Raw genomic sequence first — 23783 nt, 5'->3', positions numbered from 1 at the left:
CTTTGTAGAAGCATACCACTGCATTATATTATTAGGTAGTTCTTACGCTCATTTTCTTACTTTTGCCTTTTGACTGTTAGTGTGTGTGTGTGTGAATGTGAATGTGAATGTGAATTTCCATTCCTAGTTTTTCATAACAAATTTGATATTGAGCTAAATCAGCCTAATACTTTAGAAGTCTAGAAAGTTATCATTACATCTATCTCAGTGTATCTGAGACCATCCTAATCAAGCTTATGTGTGCCTTGGGTTTTTCACTGTCTGAGGCACATTGGTATGACTTTGGATAGTGTCTCTATTTTTTGGGAGGGAGATTATATCCTTAGTCAGCCTTTGAGAACATCTTGAACTTCAGTCTGCGTCTTGGACATTTAGGACTAAAACTTCTGCCAGGAAAACACGCAACTAGATTTAACTTGCTTCCAGTACTCTGGTGTTCTTCTCAAGGAGCCAGAGGAAGGTGCGTGTAGTGGTGAAGTTGTGCTTTTTTGTGTGTTTTTTTTGGTGGTGAAGTTTTTATTCCCATAGCTGCTAGGTTCTTTTGTTTTCCTTCTGTGCTCTAGCTCTGGTGAAATGCATTTCGATGGGGGATGGAGGAATGGGTGGAGGGAGTATTTCTTTTGCTAGGAGGGGCTGCTGCTTCATGCAAGGTCATGTGGGCTCCCTGTGTGCAAGGGAGGCAGCAGGCTCTGATTCATATCAGAAAGTCCAAAGGCCCCTGAGGCGTTGAATCAGGAAATGACGACGTCATTGTATTTGTGGGTGCCTTGGCCTAGAGCAGGGCTCTGACATCAGACTGCTGTGGTTTCACTCCTTCTAGCCCCGTGACCAAGTTAATTAAGCACTCTGTGCCTCAGTTGCCATATCCAAACAGTGGAAAAATACTAGAGGGTTAAAGGAATTAACACACATTCCATTTTAGAATTAGGTAGCTCACATTGCTTTTGTATTGAAATGGGGGTGGGGCCCTTTAATTCTTTAGGCCTTGTGAGATCAGGGGGAAGAGGCTGTAGGCCCTCTCTCTGACCCTGCCATATCATTTTGCTCTCCCTTTTTCTTTACCCCATTGATTTCCCCCATATCACCAGGGTGAAAAATGTGCAATGCAGATCTGACCATATAATTCCCTTGCATAAAGTTTAAAACTGTTGCTGGTGGAATAAAGCCCTTAGCTCCCTAATATGGCATATGAAGGCCCTGCCTGTTTTTCCAGTCTTGTCCACCCACGCTTTTCTGCTTCCTGCTGTAAGGCAAGCTCTGTGTTAGGCAGCTACCCATGAAATGATTAATACAGTTAAGGAAGAGTGAAGCAGTACACACGAATTAAGAAGAGTGGCACACTCCGAACATAGAGTATGTGTGCAAGTGAAGATCTTTGGAGGGCATAAAGTGCTTTATAGGGAACCAAAATGTATGTTTTGACTTTCAGGAAGTTTATCATTATGTGAATCGTGGTTTAATGAATTATGCCGTAGTTTTCACATACACATTTTTTGTTTGTTTAAGTAAATAAGGACAGCAAATTAATGTAGCTCCCTGAATTTTGGGATCTTGACAAATCAAACGGTAACATTTGGTGCAACCCCTAGCATGAAGCAAGAATGCATTCAATTCTGGAAACCCAGTTATATCCACTCCATGTGTTTATCATCAGTAAGAAATACTTGGGGAGATTTCAAGCAGCTTCCCATCCTTTAACAGCTACTAGCAGTTGTCTGAGCAACAACTTAAGGAAGTCTTCCTGGGTGAATGCGATGGGGGGAATCCCTTTGCTCTGCCCGTCCGCTGGAATATTTCCCCAGCTGTGCACATTAGCTGCATGGGGCACACGGTTGAGCTTTAAGGAGGAGGGTCTAGGAGGACATGGGGCCGTTGGGACTTGGTCTTCCTTCTTCCTTGCCTCCCTCCCTTCCCTTCTTTCCTTCCTTCTTCTCTTTTTTCCTCCCTGCCTTTAATGGCCTGCAGTGTCGTAATTAAATTACATTTTATATATTCCCACAAGCTGCTGAGGTCTGGGAAAAACAAGAGTTGTTAGACAAAGAGCAGAGCAGTCCAGTTCAGTTCTTTGCATGATCATTTCTTCATTTATTTGTCTGCTTCCCAGAACCTGCATTTGTTATAACAAAAAACGGCCCTTCCCTGGTGAAAAGGTGAACATCAGTTGTTTGGGTTTAATGCGCCTGAAGTGGTTGATTGGCAGATTTTTTTTTTTTAAGGTTTTATTTATTTATTTGACAGAGAGAGTGAGAGCACAAGCAGGGGGAGGGGCAGAGGGAGAGGAACAAGCAGACTCCCCACTGAGCAGGGATTTCCCCATTGCTGGACTTGGTCCCAGGACCCTGAGATCCTGACCTGAGCTGAAGGCAGACGCTTAACCGTCTGAGCCACCCAGGCGCCCCGGTTGGCAGATCTTTCCTGAGCTTTTGTTGTGCTGCAGGCCTAGCCCTTGGGGCAGATACGATGGTCGGCAATGCGGACACCGTGTGTACTGGCCTAAGTTTACAGTTCAGGTGAAGCCTATTAAAAAGTTAACTATGGTATTTAATTTCAAAAATTTGTCAGTGGAGGGAAATGTGGGGAATCTACGTTAGCCCCATGAGGTCTAGGGTAATAGATTGTCATGGGGAATAAATCTTAAATGTGCATGGTAAATATGAATGATTTGGGGAAAGGTGTTTTTGATCAGTAACATATTAGAAGGTACTACATATGTCCTACCATAAGTTAGAGATTTGTAGGAAATCTGAATAGAGTTAACATGTATTTATACTCTCTGGAATATAGATTTAACCCTTGAGTACATGGAATACACTTGAAGACACAGTAACCAAGGACTATCTAGCTTTCTGAGTCACTAACTTAGCCTGAGCCCCCAACCAAGTCCTTTGCTGGCCATTGTATCACCTATAAAATGAGGTTCTTGGCCTCTCAAGTTTCCTTTTAACTCTAAAGCTTGTATAATTTCAATACAGAAAAGCTCTATAACCCCCACCCCCCCTAACAGAATGCCCTTCTCATAGTCTTCCCGCTTCTTTTAAAAATGGCAGCTCCGTCCTTCCATGGCATAGGCTAGGGATTGGTATTCTCTGATCCTTCTCTTTCTCTCATACCCATCCTGCCCAGTTTGTCAGCAAATCCTCTTGCTGACCATGTCTCACCACCTCCCCTCTCATCCTGGTCTGGGCCACCCTCAGCTCTTGCCTACGTTATTGAGGTGGTCTCCTAAGAGGTCCCCTTCCGTTCTCTAAATGGCAGCCAGACGGATGCCGTTAAACTAAGTCGGCTTGTGTCACGCCCTTACTCAAAGCCCTCCACTGCCTTCCCATCTCAGAGTGAAGTCATAACTCATATGGTGGCCCGGCCTTACAAGATTTGGCCCCTAACATGATCTTGTTGACCTCATCTCTTCCTCCATCTTCTCCCTCACTCTATTCCAGTCAAACTGGCCTCCTTGCCATGCATGCTCCTGCCTCAGGACCTTTGCACCGGCTGCTCAATCCCAAATAGACTTTCCAGTACCTCCCTCAGATCTTAGCTCACATGTCACATCAGTGAGGTTTCCGTGGCAATTCTGTGGTAAATTGCAGACTCCTCTGCCCTGGATTTCCTCTCTCCTGATCTCTTTTTCTTTACTGCATACCTCGGTGTACAGTTGTCGATGTGTGGTCCTAGACCAGCAGTATCACCATCACCTTGGGAACTTGATAAAAACGTAAATTCTGTGTTCTTCCACCCCTGGGGCTGCTGAATCTGAAACTTGGGGAGGAGCGGAGCCCAGCGGTATGTATGTGAAGAAGCCCTCAGGTGACTGTGATACTCACTGAAGTCTGAGAAGCACTGCTGTGTGCTGCACTTAGCGATTTTGCTTGCTGACCGTATTTACCTCTCCTTCCCGCTGCTGCCCCAACTTAAAGGTCAGCTTCATGAAGGAGGGGTTTCTGTTTTACAGTCCCAGTGTTTAAAACCGGAAATGACACTTAGTAAGAGCTCAGTAAATAGTCGTTGAATGAATTAATGAAAATATGACTATTTAGTAAATGTAGATTAAAAGAATACTGAGCAACAGAGTTGAATAATGTGATCCTCATATTTCAGTGACTCTTCAGTGTTAAGATTCTTCAATGTGAGGTTTTCTTTATTGTAGATTTAAAAATCTGCAGATTCTTTGAAGATTGTGTTAGCTTCAACTAATTCTTCTCCAAACTTTGTGGAAATGATGTAAATTGTTGCTTTAAATACTTGTGGCAACTGGAATTGTGCTGTTTTAATCATCTCCCGTAGGGACCATCTCTTGTAGAGTGTACAGATGGGTCATTCTAGTTTATTGAAAGCTTCTGATATTAGAGCTAGTTAAGTGGAGATTTGTATGAAAAAGACCACCTGCAGGTATATGAATATTGCATTGGAAATTTAGACTTATTAATATTTGATCTAAGTTGCTTGTGCCCGTCTTTGCAAATACGGCCAGCCAGGAGCTCCCATTGACTTCAGAGCATGCGTTGGGCTTGGGAAATGATACCTGTCTAATATACTTACCTAGTGCTCTCCTTTCAATAGCACTGTCACTTCAGCAAAGTAGGTCTTAGGGATGAGGGGACTGAGGACTGCTGAGCGATTGTGGATGCCTTTAAGGTCATTTTCAAGGTCCTAAGAGCCAATCATTCTCAGATCTCCTGACTTCTCTTTCAGGCCTTAGCTCACTTCCTTACCATTGGGCTCCCCTCACCCACCCCCGCTCTTCACACTGTGCCTTTTGACAGTTCAGCCCCCCCCCCGGTGCTCAGTTTTTTCAGCTGCAGAATAAGGAAGGTTGACAAGACTTTCTCCAGGACCTGTCTTACATCAAAATATTAGAGTGGCCCTTCATAAGCCTCAGTCACTAAAGAAATTCTCTATCCTGTTTGAAAGCTTTCAAATCAGAGGATGGTCTTGGGCATGGAGGGGAGAGTAAGCCAAGTATCTGTCCTGTGAGTACTTTTACCAGAACATCTTTACAGATATCCCGCCCTCACTGGGGAGCCAGGGAAGAATGGATTTGTGATTTGGGGATCATCTGTGGTTTTCCTTTGCTCACCGTAATTACCACATTTGATAGAAAGCTGACCACTAGTGAGTTCTTGGTCATGCCTGTCATTGGACTTGAGAAAGCTGGCTCGTGCCTGGCACCTTTAGCACAGCTGGCCTGGGATTACTGCTCCAGCCTTCTCCTGCCTTCTGCTGGTGCCCCACCAGGTATGGCTTCTGGCTCCACTTGTCACTGGGAATTCACCTGCTTTGGTGAAGGGTTCTGTGGCTCTCACATAGACGGGCAGATGATCTGCGGTTTGCTGTCATCTTAAACTCGTGTTCTCCTTCACGCTTTGGCTAATTGATCGCATTAGTCAGCTGAACTGTGAACCAGATGTGAATTGACATCAGCCAACACTTACCTTCTGTCTTTTTGTCCCTCTTAAGCCTGGGTTGTCCCGAGTGGGAGAATGGGGAGAATGAGGAATTAGGGAGTGAGTGGTCGCTTGTGGAGCCTCAGCACTTTTAGCAGTCAATCTCCTGTGGACATTTTCTTGTTATTCGTCTGTGGCATCATGAATGGGATGTTGATTCCGTGTACAAAGTACAAAGTAAGAACTTCTCCTATATGAGTTAAAATATAGCACACTTGAAGGAAACCTGTTGGTGGCAATTTTGAGAGCCTACCCACATGAAAGGCCAGTGGTGGGAAGGTTTGCTTCTTTGTGTCTCTTTTATTTGGAAGGTGAAACTCTTCCTTTAGGGAATACAGATGTGATGTCTTCTGATTTTTTCTTCTGTTGTCAGAAAAGGACTGCCTCTCCCTTCCTCATTCATTGATGGGAAACGCGGGTTTTTCAGAGCAGCCGAGAAGTGACTCTCGGGTGCAGCCTCGGGAAATATGGCAGATGGTGTCTTCTGTGAGTGGATGCCTGGGACACCATGTTGTGGTTGGGGGCTGCAGCCTCTAGAGTCAGAGAAGGCCACTGAACACCATTTGCGTACAAGAAGGAATAAATAAGAGTGAAAAACCAGGAGTCTGACTAGAGGAAAGGAGATTGGGTGGAGAGTGAGGGTTTCAGAGAACTTGTTTTGGTTCTGTCTGGTCCCTCGTGAGGTGCCAGCCTTCCTCCTGAGCAGGGCAGGTGGTGTGTCCCAATCCGTAATAAAGTAGTGATTACGAATAGTAGATAAGGTGCCAACACGTTTATCATTTGCTTAAAAGATGAGCAGATTCAAGGTTATCGTTCTAATCATCTATCACCCTCACAAAATTGCATATCAGAGGTTGAGGGAGGAATAGTGTTACTAACATCTGTGCTGAGAATGATACCTACCCGAAGCCTATCTTCTCTGTACCCTGGCGCTCTACTGAGCAGCTGTTACTGATGGACTGTTAATAAGTATTGTGATCATAAATTATCTTCATGTATTTTAAAAAAAGATTTTGTACAAATTGGAGTGTGCCACGTGTGTGAATTTGTTTGTGCCGCTTGACACACCCTTGAGAATCACAGGGTCAGTTCTTTGTGGGACGTGATTTAGGTTTCTAGTATTGCCCTCGTGTTTACTGGGTCATAAAATACATGAGTGTGCACGCATAAATACTTTTTTCCTGCTACTCTCTCTCCACTACTGGAGTTCTTTGCATCTAAGAGGTGAAAGAGGGAAGCCATGGTGTTGGCAACACTTTGGGGTCATCCAGTCGTACCGAATCAGGCCATAGCACCTGCTAGGAAGACCATACTCTTGAGCAATGCTTCTCCAACTTCCCTGTGCATCACATCAGCTAGGGATCCTGCTACAATGCAGATGCTGACTCAGTAAGTCTGGGGTGGGACCCAAGAGTCCACATTTCTCCGAGGCTCCTCAGTGATGCTGATGGTTCTGGTCTGTGGACCCCACTTTTGAGTAGCAAAAGTCAAAGATACTTCTTTCTCTTATTTTCTTAGAAGTGTATTGTTCTGTCTCTGGCAGGTTTATGTGAGTGTAGCCCAAAACAGAAACTATTGGCAAAAAAAAGGGAACTAAACTCTTCTTGCAGTGGTTTTTTTTTTCCCCCTTGAGATGCCTGTGCATTTATTTGTTTTAATTTGTGCCCCTGCATTAAAAGCCATGCTTAATACTAGAGCTGTTTAAAAAAAAAAATACTAGAGCTGTTTAAAACTCCAGAATTGCACTGTGTACTAAATTGTTTTTTTGCTGATTTTACTGAGTCCTTTTGGGGATTGCAGTGCCTTTAGCCTCTAATGCAATGGTTAACCCTTAGTCATCAGGAAGCATGAATTAACATGGTGGGCCTGGGGAAAGACAGGTGATTTGGAGTTAGGAAGCCTTTGGGTACAAATGCCAGAGTGCTTGACGGGCAGGAGATTAAGCAATAAGGACATTTAATTATCTCACATAACAGAAGTCTGGGGCATTAGGTTCCAGGGTTGGTGCAGAAGCCCAGCGATATCCCAGAGGTCATGGGCTCTATCCTGCTTTCTGTTCTGCACCTCACTATGTCGGCCAGAGCCTGTCCCCATGGGCTGCTCTCTCCCAGCTTCCTATCCTCGATGGCAGTGCCCTCAACGGGCTGGGGAGTGGGCAGTAAAGGAGCCTTCTATGGTGGTTCTTCTATACAGGCAAAGAATTTCCGTGCAAGAGCTTGCACTGTATGCCCCCTGGATCTTATGGGCCAGGACTAGGGCAGACCCTCAGATCCTCCACTGGTAAGAGGAACCAAACACCATGATTGGCTTAGAGCAGGTACGATTAATCCCCTGAGGCCTGGCAAACAAAATCAGGATTCTGGCAGAGAAGAATGGATGGGTATGGATGTTGGGTAGGCAGCCAACAAGGACTGTTATTGAGAATCTACTATATATGTTCTGAGCTCCCCATTTTATAGCTTGTGAAACCGTTGCTCGAAGCAGTTAAGTAAATGATCAGGGAGTGTAGTTGGGATCACCCACAGGCCTGTTTGATTCCAGAGTGCCTTCTTGAGGCAGAAATGTGGCTCCTTGGTACTCACTGTGTCCTTCTTTGGTGCCTCTTCTCTTCCCTTTAGTTTCAGGGATTGCTGGTGGGAGACTCACTAGAAATGGTCAGGACCTCAGGATACGCCTCTGAGTAGGGGCCACACAATCCCACGCCAAGTGTGTCACCCTTTAGCCTCTAAAGAGTTGGGTTCCGTTCATGGTGCACTGAAGCACCACCATCAGAAGAGTGAGAAAACCACTCCTGTGAGCAAGGCGGTGTTATTTCAGGAAGGAGCCGAGCCCAGGGAGCGTTGGCAGCCACGACCCAGGTCTTGCCACATCTTCACTTGGCCCCCTGGGATCCGGCCCTGCTTCTTGCTCTGGGTTAGCTGCGTTCCGCTGAGCATGGCCCAGGTACCCAGGGGTGCGGTGCCCACCCAGCGGACTGGAGGCATCCCTTCAGCCACTTCCAAGTCTGGGTTTGCCGGCATTCCCAGCAGGCCCGAGGGGACGGCCCTCCCTGGTTCCGCTCTCAGTGCCCGGAGCTCTGACGACTCTCTGAAGATGGCAGGGCTCCAGGAGAGTGAAAAGTCGTTCCTACTTCATTTACAAACAAAAATGCAATAAACAGTAAAAGTGGTGGAAAGGTTGGCTGTCATCATATGTTAAGAAAATGAACCTGGGAAACAGGGCCTTGGTCAGTGAAAGCAGCTAAAACCGCGGCGCCAGAGCGTGCGGTGACCGGGAGGCACCGCAGTTGGAAGCAATAGTCCGGCAGCCTGCCGGCTCCCACCCGCCCGAGGACCGAGGACCTGTGGCCGCGGGGAGGAGGAGGAGGGGCGCGGGGGTGCTTCGCCCGTCTCCACTTGCCTTGTCGGGAGAGAGAGTTTGACCAGAGGGGACTATGGTCAGACCTGCACTTGAGGAAGATGAGTCTGGATGGAATAAGCTGGATTGCAGTCGCAGGAGGGGTGCTTTTGATTCTGTAACTGCTAAGGCCTCTCCTTACCCTGGTCTGTAGTTTCCTTCCCTCACCAAGAAAGCCAGCGGGGAGAGGGCGCCTAGGAATTGCCAGCAAGCCGAGGATGACCTCTTTAGTTCTGAGGACCCAGATGCTGGGCACATTAATGTATTCCTTCTATTCATGCTGTTTGGGTCATGTAACATTTGCTATTTAAATTGATATCACATGTTCCCACGTTGGCTCTCACCAGAAGGCCAGGGTTGCATCTAAATCAAAGCTCTGGAAGCCCCCGGCTTTAAATCCCACAGGGAGTAGAGGTTATTGTGAACACCCTGAGCTTCTGGAACCGTGAGTAGGGTGCTTACCACCGGCACACCTTTTATAAAAACAACACAATAAGAACTCAGTACGGTGTTTTGTTTTTTTTTTAAAGATTTATTTATTTATTTATTTATTTGACAGAGAGAGACAGCACGAGAGAGGGAACACAAGCAGGGGGAGTGGGAGAGGGAGAAGCAGGCTTCCCACAGAGCAGGGAGCCTGATGTGGGGGCTCGATCCCAGGACCCTGGGATCACGACCTGAGCTGAAGGCAGCCGCTTAACGACTGAGCCACCCAGGCGCCCCTCAGTATGCTGTTTAAAACAACTTTCCATAGTCTGCTGTTAAGAAAATATTTGCTTCTGTTTTATACCCACGGTTATATAGTTTGCATTATTTAAATCATAACGTTCTTCTTTACATGCTTCTTCATTCATCCAACATTGGTGGCATGGCATTTTAAGGAAACCCGGGGGACTCAGGAAGGTTGGATGCTGGCAGCCCTGAAAATGTTCCTGGGCGTTTAGAAGCACACTTCAATTTTGCCAGTCAAGTCTTAAGAGTCTCTTGTGAGAAAAAAAATAAATAAAAAAATCTGGGAGTCAAACCAAATTGTGAAGGGATTGTTTTTGATGATATAAATATGACATTTCGGATTAACCAGGGAATCTCAAACGAGTTTTTCTGTGTTGGGTAATCACAACTTGATCTTTACTCAGGGAAGAGCTCAAGAGTTGTGGAGTATTAACCCCATTATTCCATCTTGCGTTTCCTTTTCAGTACAGAAAAATACACTGAATTTTCTCAAAAAGGAAACCAGGGCTAACTGGCTAACTCCTCTGTGAAGGGCTGTGGATTTTATCCAGACCCTCGATAACTTGCTGTGTATGTGGTCTTTGGCAAGACAATCTTTTTAATTCCTTCCTCTCCTTCAATTCCAATAGCCACTAAATCATCATATTTTTCTAAGAATTTGTCTAATCCTTTCCACTTCCAGAGTCTTTCTAAAGGTACAGGCCCTGTTGATTTTGCTCCTGAACATCCCTGCGTGAGTCCTTTCCCCAGATTTCCTCTTTGGCTAGAGCGAGCGCCGCGGTGGTCCGGGGGGTCACGCGGATCAGGCTCACCCTCCCTTCCCTGGTTCTTAGACTCTGTAGCTGGGCTCCTCCACAGTCTCGGTGCTTCCCTGCTTTTCTAGACCGTGGCCACTGGGGAAAAGAGACTGACTCAAGCAAGGAGCTGGCAGGGGGCCCCGCGTCTGTGGTGGCTCCCGCTCCCCAAGACCCCCAGCCAGCTGCTGGCAGGTCTCAAGGGATCTGATCTGTTGTAACCTGTTTTGAGTACATTTTAGGAAGCTCTGAGCCATCCAGTGTTGATTCCATTATTCTCTGGCCAAGTGTTGAATTAACCTGAGCCAATTTCTCATGTGCGACTCAGGTTCCTCCTTCTAGGTATTAGTAGCTGTTGTAGATGTTGGAGGCAGGTGAGGGTTAGGGTTGGCTCTTTACCTGCAACGCCACTCCCAGGTTTTAAGGAAATCAAGTTTCAGACTGAATTTTGCTATTCATTGGTAAGCAAGCCCCTAAAGAGTTCTCATGGTTTGTTCTGTAGCCTCAAGGAAGTTCCTGCTCTCTGTCCTTCTAGGTGAGTGAAAAATCCACGTGAAGCAGACTAATTTTGGCAAAAAATTCCAGATGCAATTTTCTCGTACATGTATACTTGGCGTGTAGAATCAAGCTAGACCTGGAACTGGGGAGGGACTTAGCTTACTCCTGGGCCTGGCTGGATTCTTTTTGTTCATGCAAGAGTGGCGAGGTTAGCTAAAATAAATATTTTAGCCATTCTCTGTGCGCTAACTACCTTTACTTTCATCTGAGAAGGCTTATTTCTCACATGCATCATGCCTGCCAACAGGTGACTGGCATTATTATTCTCCAATAATAGCCCCTTTTGGGCCTTCACCTGGCTCATACTTATTTACACTTACAGATAGCAGAAATACTTTTAGCAGCTGCTTCCGGCATCCTTAATCAAATGCGACCAGAACCTTCCGGCCCTGGGCATTCTGAGTCAGAATGCCAGTTGACCACTTGGGTCTCACGAATATAATACTGCATATGATGTATGTTAAAGTACCTTCAGTAAATTTTAGGCCTCACAGCAGCTTAGCAGATTCGTTTTGCAGGCTAAACCAGGGAGGCATAATTGCTCTATTTTGCTTTTCCAATTTTTTTTTTAAGCGAATCTGTTGCCAACAATAACAGAAAAGAGAGGTTTTACGTAAAGATCTTGGTATTTGGCTTGCTCTGGGAAAATGGGGACATGGGCCACGCCAGGCCCTATTCCTCTTTGGTGATTTTCTTTTCCAATGGACTAGAAGCAGCCTGCACTGAGAATGGGCTCCTGGGGAGGGCCCAGCACTGCCTAGCGTCCCCCTGTGCTGACACTAAGTATCAAGTGCCCTTTAATGGTTGAGATTGGGCTGCTGCTGTGCAGGACCCCCTCCCCCGCCTTATTCCTGCCTGGCCCCTCTAGGTATTTGAGCCTGTTCGACCCTTCAACTGTCACACACTTTTTCTTCTTGGCTCAACACTTGTGCTTTGCTCAGGCTGTTTCTCTGTCTGGAATGCCATGTCCTTTTAGGCTTGCCTATCCAGGTCTTAACCTCTTCTCGAAGGCCAGGTGGTCCGAGGCCCCTGTCATGACTATGACAGCCCGTAGTTCCCCTATCTACACAGACAGCACAGCGTAGCTCTGTTCATTGTTTCCTGGCCTCCCTCTCCTTGCTGGTCAAGGCTTAAAGCCAGGAAACCTATTTTTCTCATATTTTATATCTACCACTGTAAAAATGTTCATGCTTAACCCTCACCCCACTTCAAAGGCAGAGAATAGTGGCTTATCGATCGACCTCACATTTGTTGGAAAGCAGATTTATACATGGGGAAAAGAAGCAGGAGAGTGTTAGCCATATGAACGTAATATAAAATGAGCAGAACTGAGAAAGCTGGTAGGAAGGCCCAGAAGCCCCGATTAAGTGGTTGGCGGAGCAGCATGGCCCCTGCCGGTGAGGACCATGCTCTTTCCTGGAGGGTCCGCCCACTCTCCACATCAGGTGGCTAATACCGCAAACCCTGCAGGTCTGCCCGGGGGCTCAACATTCACGTATATACAAATAAGACTATTCCCAGAGTGACTTAATCACGTACCACAAATGAGGCAAAGGTCTTGGATGCACATCAGACTAACCACACCCTAACATAGAGGCAGCTGTGAAAAAGCCCCAAGGCGCCAAGAGTCAGGATGTCAAGTTTGCTGCCGTTCTTAATCGGGATGTGCAGAACGGCCTCTCCTGACCGTGCTACGCTTAGCGGAGGGAACAGCGTACCTGGACGACGACAGAGCATTGGGTGCACAGGCAGATTGTGAGGGGCCAGTTGGACGGCAGGGCTGATGATGGATCTTGGGGATAACCAGTGAGTCCTTCAGCAGGGGGAGGCTCAAGGTCTGAATTTGGGAGTAGGGGCAGCTGAGGCGGGAGAGGGAAAAAGGGGAGTCAGATTTGCATGTTGTGCTGAGGGATTTTGACTTTATTCTGGGGAGGAGAAGGCCTTTAAGACCCTCTGAGGGAGAAGTCAGGTGTGTGACCGAGGAAGGCCTGGTTGCCAGGGCATGGTCCTGGAGAAAGCCGGAGGAAGGTGGGGGTTTAGGAGGCTGCCACTAAGTGGGTGGATTCAAAAGATGTGAGGGGAGCCTTTCAGTTCCTACGCTGACAGCATTCTTTCTGGTCTGAGATGCAGCTATTCCCGGAGGCAGGAAGATGGACTGGCTAACTCTATGTGGAGCCTTTGATTCCATATTGCCAGACAGACGTTTATGGTTTCTGACCCAAGTGTATCTTGTTGCACTCCCTTCGGCAGTATAGACGTCCCTCTTAGCAAATAAGGACTCTTTTCAGTGGCTCTGCCCCTCCCCGCCCTCGTTCTCACCATCCTATGCACGTGGTCTGGACAGAATAGAGCAATTTTCCTTTTTACACACGTACCTTATGTACTTCGGTCAAAGTGTCGTCTCTCAGTACATAGAAATCTTTATGTATACACATTGGCAATCCATAGAAGCCACTTATGTATGTACTCGAGTCATAAGCGTGAGTAGATGTTAGGATTGGTATTTTCTGCTTCTAGAATTTTTGTTTTGAGCTTTAAAGACATTTAAGCATCTGTTTATGGCTTTAAAGTGAGTGTTCTAAGTGGAGGCTATGAATAAATATGTGAATCATGAAGGATATATTGAAGGGGTATTGTCCATAATATATTGCTACTATACAACTCTTTTCAGCTCTTTTTTCATCTCTAAAAAGGTCTAATGTAATCATATGGTATTTTTAAGGAATTAAATTTAATGTTAACTATGGATTTTTTTCTGATTATATCTTTTAGGAGAGACTGGCGTGTAGAGTTGCTTCAACTGCATTAAAAAAAATCTGTTTTTCCTTAGAGCAACTTCTACTCATATTCTTACTTATTTACAGATGATATGTACTTAGGATTTTGTTATAAAAAATTTTTTTAAAGATTTTATTTATTTGAGAGAGAGAGAGCATGAGCAGGGCGAGGGGCAGAGGGATCAGGAGAAGCAGACTCCCCACTGAGCAGGGAGCCCAGTGCGGAGCCAGGACCCTGGGATCATGACCCGAACCAAAGGCAGATGCTTAACTGACTGAGCCACACAGGCACCCTTGTTACAAAATTATTTTAATAGAAATGGAATGTTGGGTTCATTGTTGAACTTTTCAGAAATATAAGTTAAGTTGAAATTAATATTTTTCAAAGCCGATCATGTTATCTTTTCCTCTAGCCAAATATAGTAGATGCTTACAAATAATTTAATTCACCTAGTTCTTCTGTAAGAACATGAATTTTATTTGCTCCTACCCACAGGACACTGGTTCACTGGTTCTAGAGATTTCTTTTCACAAGGCTTCATTTTTCCCTCAGAAATATAAGAATTCAAAGAGTTTTAGAGTTTGGCACATATGTGCAAATTAAATTATATAGCATTTTCAGAATATGCTTTTGCTCAATATTAACATGAGAGGAGCAGTTGGAACAAAGACTACATTTGTCAATTTTTATTCCTTTTACTTGTAGTTGAAATCCTGTTGGGAGTTGAGTAAATGTAAATGTAAATAAAATGAAACAGTCAATATATTTCAACTCCGGGAACTGGTTACAGTGTTACCGCATCACAATATTGAAGGCCTAAAGCAAATGCTAATACATTTTGACCTTGGCTTGTGCTTGATGTTGTTCTTTGGTAATTGCTGTCATCCTGGCAAGTCATCAAAGGGGACCAACAAAGGAGAATTATAGGAGAGGAATTTGAAGGGGCTCAGGGTACATAGTTGGCTGCAGCATTTTGAGGTGTTGACTGCTTTTTTAAATTACCATTTACCGGCTTATTGAGCTGTCCTTGAGTTGGCTCTAGCTTGTAGGTCTGTATTAGCCTTGAGTAGCTGGTACTTATTAACTAACTTCAACTTTTAGTAAAAATCTACGCAGAAATGCATGCATTAATAATCACCAGGTATTCCTTCTCTGTGGTCACAAACGAACATCATTTTTGCATAAATACATGTGTGTATGTATATAGAGTATGCCTAATTCATCATCCTGCAAAAAGAATTTCTAGTATGTAATAGATGTTAAGAAGAGTATTATTTCATTCTACAAACCATTGTATCTATACTTAAGAAAATTATCCAAAAAGCAAACGTTGGAAAAAAAAAATCTTTACTGACTGAGCTTCTCCCTTGTGTTGATTGCTACATCTGTACAAACCTGGGCAGTTGGCTTTAGGTACCTGGGTTCGTGGATTTGCTATTATGATTTTGCCTAAGGTGTCAGCACTGTTTAAGCAACGCCATGAGAGTGTGGAAGATGAATGTTATTATCCTTTATTTAAATCTTGTTATTGAATTATAATTAACATACAAGGTTATATTAGTTTCAGGTGTACAATATAATGATTAACAATTCTATACATTACTCAGTGCTCATCACCATAAGTGTAGTCTTAATCCCCTCTATTTCACCCTCCCCCAAGCCACCTTTAAAAAAAATCCACTCCCCAAACATTGATGATGTGGAATTAAGCTGGAAAATAATCATAACAAAAGAAACACATAAAAAGAAACTACATCACATACTGGTTTTACTGCTTCCCGTGCTATTTCCCCCCCTCCCCCCCCCCGCGGTGCTATTCTTAGAAATGATTTGTTGAAATGAATCTTAGCAAAAAGCTAAGATCCTTTATATTTAGGGCTCTGAGAATGTGTTTTCATTTTTATTGAATTAATAATTTATGGTTAGTTATGATTTCTGATACTTTTTTGGTAGAACATATAATTTGGTGTGCTGAGTTTCTGGACTGGTGGGGTTGCTGACCCATCACCCGTGATGGTGTTCTCTAAAGTGTAGGTTGGTGGGTGGCGGGACTGCCTTGGTGTATCCCTGAGAGAGCTTCATGGTGTTTGGAACAATTCATCATCACTGGAAAGGTCCCCAGGAAAAGAGAGGTTTATAAAGTCAGAATGTGTAAGCAATAATGTCTTACATAAAATAAGGGTGATTTTTTTTTTCTTTTAGATTTTGGGGTAAGTGCATTCTTAGCAACAGGGGGTGATGTTACCCGGAATAAAGTAAGAAAAACATTTGTTGGTACTCCGTGTTGGATGGCCCCTGAAGTCATGGAACAGGTAAAAAAAAAAAAAAAAAAAAAAAGATGCTTTGTATCACTAAATACATTAACATTTCATTCAAGTCAATCATTTTACTAGAATGCATCATATAACTAAGATTTAGTTCCCGATTGGTGGGCCTTAGCAAAGTACTATCAGAGTTGTGCATCCCTGCTGTAGACCTCCAACATGATATGGACTTCCGGGCGGGTGACCTGCCTACTGTGTAATTGTGTTTTTTCCTCCTTCTGTTCTTAGGTGAGAGGCTATGACTTCAAGGCTGACATGTGGAGTTTTGGGATAACTGCCATTGAATTAGCAACAGGAGCAGCGCCTTATCACAAATACCCTCCTATGAAAGTAATTACTATTGGAAATAATATGTCTGGCTTGAAATAGGATTTAATGGAATCTGTTCTGTAATTCTCTTAAACATAGTCATTTTTCTCTTAGACCTGAGGCGAATTAATGGAGGAATGCAGCCAAGTTAAATGTTGTCGGATGTGGACAGAATAGCTCAAAAGTAGTCCAGTTCCCGGCTTTGAAGCTTGCTTTACATTCTTAGCAGAGAGCTGTCTGAAGACTGCGATCACTTTGGCCAGTGGAGGTTGAGAACCGGGACAAATGCTGGTCACTACTCTTTTGATAGCCGAAGACCCCAGACCCCCAAGGAAAATCTAAAAATAGATTACCGCGACATCATCTTTGCAGATGGATTTCCCCCATTTTTTTTAAATGATCTGTGACATTTCACCCCTGTGCTCACTGTGTCCTATTGGTGACTCATCTGAAATAAGGGAGCCCAGTGTTTTTAGGCAATAACCTACATTTGGATGGTGTTTTCAGATTTTTGTGATTCTTCTAACTGGCCTACATTATTATTTCACTTATTCTGAGATGGTGGTATCAGGGCTGATGGACCCAATTAGATTTTGTTTGGGGACTGAAATAGCTGGTGGAAATGATGAAGATATTTTACAGAGAATACAGTCTGGCTTTGTTTCAACTATTTCCTAGGAAAATACTGGAAAAATATAGGAGGATTAAGAAAAACCTGAGGATAAACAAAGTTCAATAATTTTACTGAATAAAAAGTTAATATGTTCTTATGAGGGAAAATTTGGAAGTCCAAACAAGAATAAAGAAGGAAATAAATCATTCATAATTTCATCAATCACAGAAAATCCCTGTTAAGGTCTTAGCGTAGTTCATTACATTGTTCTTTTCTCTCTGTATTTATGTACATATTTTTAACATACTTAAGATTAGGGGTGTGTGTATACATACCTATTTTGTTAGCAGAATATTCAAAGTTGAGGTGTAAACAGTTGAACTGACCTTGTAGAGAAAAAGCACTGAAGCAACTCAGGATTTTCCCTTCCATCCAGTTTTTCTGCATTATTTTTTCTTATTTCTTGTTTTCTTTCATTCCCCACTCCTTCGTGTGTCCCACCCATCCGAATCCAAAGTCCCATTGCTAACCCCAGCCCAACGTCCTGTGGGGCTCTATTGGGACTTCACAGCTTGCCCACTTTCTTCTGTTTGCTCTTATCCTCCACAAACAATAAACTGTCACTTTAATCCTTCATCTATTCACACATCTGAAAGTGTTTGAAAGGAGTCTTGGCATGTATAACGTTTGCATAAATTAAGGCTGATTTATGCATTAATGAGGGTTATTCCTTTTATAGGTCAATAGTTTACTACAGATTCTCTTTTTTTTTGAACAAATAATTCTGATGTTGTGAATGAATGGAATTTTTACCTTTTTGATTTGAAGCTGTATTTTGGTTTTGTTTTGTCCCCCCTCCAGGAGCAGCGTGGCCTTTTGCTCTGGTTATGGTTTTTAGGAACTTGTATTCTGGCTAACTTTAAGCGTTCTTACTGCCACAGTTTTGCCAAGCCTTTAAGCAATATTCTGTAGGTTTTCTCTTTAAAAAAAAAAAAAGAAAAGAAAAAGGAAATCATGTGTTACCTTCTGGGATATTGTGGATTTATTTTTAGGGTTGGCAGTGTGTTAACAGAAGCCTTGAGTACGGGCGGTTCCTTACTTATGAATGACCTGTACACATGAGTGCTCACTGCTGCTCTGGCCGCCCCCCCGCCCCCTCCCCTTTCCCAGCCTCCGCTAAGCCTTTGCTGGAGCTACGTGCTCCCCGAGGCTGTGTGGGAGCCAGTTCCCAGAAGTTCTGTCCCGGCCGCTTTGGGACCTCGTTCTTCACACACACAACAGATTTTGTAAGTTCTGTCAATGGAATAACAAAAAGGTGAAAGGGCACGTGAACAGATTCGCGAAAGGAAATGAGTACTTTGAATACACACTTTCTGGAAGGTTAAAATCATGGGAAAGCACCTCCTCATCAAGGATGGTCCCTAACGCTTCTGTGAAACATTGAGAACTCGACTAGGGCAGAGGCTGTACTGAAATTCTGTCTTGGTGTTTGTTTCTGCTGCAGGTGTTAATGTTGACTTTGCAAAACGATCCACCCACTTTAGAAACAGGAATAGAGGATAAGGAAATGATGAAAAAGTACGGCAAGTCCTTTAGGAAATTACTCTCCCTGTGTCTTCAGAAAGATCCTTCTAAAAGGTATGTCGAACTTTGTGGATGAGTTAATGACCTGGTTTGAATCACGACAAAGCTTTGTTTGTGGCTGGGAAAAGGCTGTGTGAGGACACCTGGAAGGTACTTCTAGTTCAAGGGAAATCCTGCCCTGGCCCCTGGTTTCCAACCTGTTAGTGGAAGACAGCATGGGTCCGAGAGGGAGAGGAGTGAGCACGAGGGAGAGGCAGAGGAAAATTTTTAGTGTTAATGAGATTCACTGTGTTTGTTAGGTATGGGCTCTGTCATCGAAGGAAATGAAATAAAACAAATCAAAAGAAATTGGCAGCGGTGCACTCAGAAACTGAGCTAATATTCTTCACTGTGTAGGTTGAGCTGACCTCTCAGGATTTGAATATCCTGCTAGCTCCAGTCTAAACCAGGCAGAGCTATTGAATTTTGCATGAGCTTCCTTTTAGTTGCAGAACAAGTTGTGCTGTTTAAAAGATTATCAGTAAAGAAGATTAAGATTTTTGCATTAGAAACATTAATCATATAAACAGAAGCAAATGGTCTGAAATTAACGTTAGCGGTTCCTCTTTATTCTGGGGTTGTTGCCCTGCTCTGTAGTGTGTCTGTTTTCTGAGTTTGTTTCTTCCTTCTTAATATCTGTGACTTTGAAATACCCCAGCTAGTGATAATATAGCCCCGTGTCTTTTATTGCTTAAAGAAGAATGTTAATGACGTGAGCCACACAGGCCGTGCCCGGGTAGAGTCCCTTTGTCGAGCTTGGCTGTGTGTGGTGCGGACCTAGCATACCGTCAGCATAGACCACCTATCTGGAGAGGCCACTGGGGAGTCACTGGCCACCTCATGCGCCCAAGGGTTCGGTTTGATACTTACATTTGAAAACGTAAAAACCTGGCTTTCTCTTCTGAAGCTTTCCTTTTCAGGCAAGGACCCTGCTTTTGGAGGGATTCCCGTCTTCTTAAATCCTTTATGAAACCTAAGCCTTTTCTCTTTACACAGTAATCTGCTGTTTGAGTAGGCAGCCATTCTCTAGATTAAACAGAGTTTCCATTATTTTACCCCATTCTTTGTAGCTACTCTCGTCATTCCTTTACATTTTACTGACTTTGCTTTGAATCTTCTCTATATGTCACCATTCTCATGCAGCTAGGTCGAAAGACTGTTTGCTATCAAGCATCCTGAAATTATATATTGTAAAAGGGATCATTGTTTTGTCACACCATTAGGCTGTTTCTGCTTAAACATCTTAGTTGCCTTTTCTATTTGATTTGTGGGGCTTGTTTTTCTTCCGAAGTTATACTGATCTTTCATTGAGGTTACTTCTTCACACTCCTATTGGGTGAAAATGCTCTTAGATTCTCATTTTGTTCTGCAACACTTGTTTGTCTTACGTTTGTATTTGGTGTCGTCTCCAAACATAAATTTTTGGCATCACCAAGGAAATAATTCGATCCTCCAGAGCCCAATGAGAGAGGTACCTGTCTTCCCAGTTAGCACTGGGTTACAGCTGATGGTCTTTGTGATTCACAAACTAGTTGAGATCCCACCTAGTGGTGATGATGTGTAATGTCACATATTTCTAGCCCTTCTGGAAAAAGATACTGTAGGGTAGAATTGCTGGTGTACTAATGATACACAACAGATTTCTTTAGGAATTTGTAAATTACAATAAATTAGATTAGCATACATTATATTTAACAAACCGTCCTTATTTCTTAATAACCTTGAAACTCTTCCCAGGAATTATTTATTATATGAGCTCAAATGTTAGGTTCCTACCACCCTACTGCCCCTAAAAAAAAAATTCTCAAAAAGAGTCTTGCACCATATATTTGAATTCTTACGAAGTCTTCCCCTCAGAGTGCTCTCTTAGTAACTTATTGATTTACAAAATATTAATAGTTTAAGGACTTCTTTTAGGTATTTTCATTATAACATAATCTAATCTCACTATTGTGCAATTGTCTTCTATAACAAACAGAGTATTCGTGGTGCACCAAATTCTTGGGGACTCTTTTTTAAAAATTGAAGTATAATTAACATACGGTGTTATATTAGTTTCAGGTGTACAATATAAGGATTCAAAAACTCTATATTCATTGCTCATCACGATAAATGTACTCTTAATCCGCATCACCTATTTCACCCATCCCCCACCCACCTTCCCTCTGGCAACCACTGGTTTGTTCTCCATATTTAAGAGTCTGTTTTGTTTGTTTTGTTTCTTAAATTCCACATATGAGTGAAATCATACGATATTTGTCATTCTCTGACTTATTTCACTTAGCGTTATATCCTCTAGGTCCATCCATGTTGTTGCAAATGGGAAAATCTCATTCCTTTTTATGACTGAGTAATATTCCATTGTATATATATACCACATCTTCTTTGTCCATTCATCTATCAATGGACACTTGAGTTGCTTCCCTATCTCGGCTGTGGTAAATAATGCTGCAATAAACATAGGGGTATGCATCTATCTTTTTGGATTAGTGTTTTCTTTGGTTTTCTTTAGGTAAATACCCAGTAGTGGAATCACTGGATCATATGGTAGTTCTAATTTTAATTTTTTGAGGAACTTCCATACTGTTTTCCACAGTGGCTTCACCAATTTGCATTCCCACTAACAGTGCATGAGGGTTCCTTTTTCTCCACATCCTCGCCAACATTTGTTTATCTTCTTGACTAGCCATTCTGACAGGTATAAGGTGATACTTCTTTGTGTTTTTTTTTTAATTAAATTAAATTAATTTTTTTAAGTAAACTGTCCCACAAGGTGGGGCTCGAACTCACAATCCTGAGATCAAGAGTCGCATGTTCTTCTGACTGAGCCAGCCAGGTGTCTCTTTCATTGTGGTTTTGATTTGCATTTCTATGATGATGAATGATATTGAGCATCTTATCATGTGTCTATTGGCCACTTGTATGTCTTCTTTTGAGGAAAAAAGTTCATGAAATATGAGAATGGGAAAAAAAATATTGAATTTATTATATAGGATGCAGTTTTAAAATATGTATTCATTACTAAATAAGTAAACATTTAATTACTACCCAAATCTGAAAGAAACCATGAATATTTCCTGTCTTCTCTGTCTTTGCTCATATTGTTCAGAGGTTCTTCCTCTTCCTCTGTTGCCCTTCCACCCTCTTTTAATGCTTACTTGAAAGCATTAATCTTCTTAGCGTTAGATAAATCTGGGTGAGATTCCTAGCCTCATCTACATGACTTAGTTTCCTTGTCTGTAAAATGGGCCTAATAACACCTACTTCATAGGATTGTCATGAGGATGGAATACAATCACGCACTGAAAGAGGATAGCATGGGGATGCGTGGGTGGCTCAGTGAGTTAAACGTCTGGCTCTTGGTTTTGGCTTAGGTCATGATCTCAGGGTGGTGGGATCAAGCCCCATGTTGGGCTCCAGGCTCGGCAGGGAGTCTGCTTGAAATTCTCTCTCCCTTTCCCCCTCCCCCTGCTTGCATGTGCCCTCTCTCTCTCTCTCTCTAAAAATAAATAAATAAATCTTAAAAAAAAGAGGATAGCACAGTGCCTAGGGGTTCCTAAGTATTCAGCGAATTGGGATTGCTGTTCACTATTTGCCTTTTTCTTCCTAACCGAGTGGAATTATTACAACCCTTAGTTTTCCTACAGTATGTTGAGGTCTCTTACAGCACTTTCACCCTATGCATTTATTGACTTACACATCCAATTTCCTCATATGTTTGTAAGTTTTTTAGAAGAAGAACCTGTGTCATTCATCTTTATGTCTTTCTTTTTTTTAATTTTATTTTTTTAGGTTATGTTAATCTCCATACATTACATCATTAGTTTTTGATGTAGTGTTCCATGATTCATTGTTTGCGTATAACATCCAGTGCTCCATGCAGAACGTGCCCTCTTTAATACCCATCACCAGGCTAACCCATCCTCCCACCCCACTCCCCTCCAGAACCCTCAGTTTTTTTCTCAGAGTCCATAGTCTCTCATGGTTCGTCTCCCCCCTCCGATTTCTATCCACACTGTTGGGTCTGTATTACATATTTGATATTTCTTGAGCAACTGGAGACCATTGGGAGCTTGCAATTTGGGGATGATTTGGACTCACTGAAGAGTGTTTCAGAAACAAACCAGATTCAAGTGGGTTGAGGAGTAAATGCAAGATTTTTGATAATTTTTATTTATTTCACATATTGATCATCTACTTGTAATCTGAAAGCAGCTGACAGGTACCAAAACCCTGGTCTAGCTGAGTACCTTTTTAGCAACAAATAGAAACATCACAGGTGAACAGTGACCGGGACAGATTCAGTCCTGTGCTGGAGCCCTCAGGTTGCCTGAGAAGGAGCTGTGTTTTCTGTCAACCTGAGAGCTCATGGAACTTTCCTAATTAAAGAGAGCTGGGGTGTTGGAGCTATTTGCCTCAGACAAGTCTGTGCTCTGCATTGGCACAGACTAAGAGGTGCTTATATTTGCATAGCAGAACATTTTGCTATTTCTTAAAAAATGAGCCTAATCCTGTAGATTATGTACTTCCTATGGATGGCAGCTGTAAAAGGAACCAGCATTTTCTTCGAGCAACAGGAGGGTGCATATCACATAGATAAATTCATTAGAAGTGAATAAAACTTGAATATTTCTTTTGGGGGGAGGGGAGGGTGAGAGATGCAGCTCTGCCTGAGGTCAGTGAGATTTTAGAAATTATAATGCAGGTTGTTAGAACTACTTAAGCTGTATCATGTTCATCCTGAATCCTTTGAAAATTATTTGAAGTCTCAGTGGACTTTGATTCATCCATATGTATTAACTGAATCCTTTAAGAGATTTTCTTCTGAGAATGTTGGTACTTGCAGACTACTGCATTGTTTTTAAGGATTTTTTTTTTTTAAGATTTATTTATTTGACAGAGAGAGAGAGAGGGCACAAGCAGGGGAAGCTGCAGACAGAGGGAGAGGGAGAAGCAGGGTCCCTGCTGAGCAGGGACTGCGGGGGGGCTGTTTTTAAGGATTTAAAGTGGAATCGTCATTCATAGCCTGTACCATTATTTGGGTTGCTGGTGTATAGGATTTTAGCTTTTCTTGTGAACAACAGTGTCTGTATTTATGTTATGTTGCATTATTTGAAAATTGTTAGCAGCCATGTAAGACGTAACTGCTTGCAGAATTCTTTCTCTTCTGTGGTGCTCAGCTAAGAGGCCGGCAGCATCGAGAGTTCCATATTAA

General features: G+C 43.0%; 1 protein-coding gene across 5 annotated transcripts in view; it reads left to right on the top strand.

Annotated features, from left to right (window-relative positions):
* Positions 1-23783, top strand: part of STK39 (serine/threonine kinase 39) — a 314903-nt gene that overhangs the window by 85591 nt on the left and 205529 nt on the right. For 4 of the 5 annotated variants that reach the window (XM_045868683.3, XM_045868682.3, XM_064586646.1 and 1 more), the window contains exons 6-8: positions 15902-16011; positions 16252-16353; positions 18450-18583. In XM_045868683.3, the coding sequence (XP_045724639.1) occupies positions 15902-16011; positions 16252-16353; positions 18450-18583 (346 nt within the window). The remainder of the gene's footprint in view (positions 1-15901; positions 16012-16251; positions 16354-18449; positions 18584-23783) is intronic. The other variant, XM_064586647.1, reaches the window with a different exon arrangement.

Source organism: Mirounga angustirostris, unplaced genomic scaffold (genome assembly GCF_029215605.1).
Source record: "Mirounga angustirostris isolate CCGP_5_RB_7025 unplaced genomic scaffold, mMirAng1.0.hap1 SCAF_3, whole genome shotgun sequence".
NCBI classification, from domain to species: Eukaryota; Metazoa; Chordata; class Mammalia; order Carnivora; family Phocidae; genus Mirounga; species Mirounga angustirostris.
This window is presented reverse-complemented; position numbering and strand designations above follow the sequence as displayed.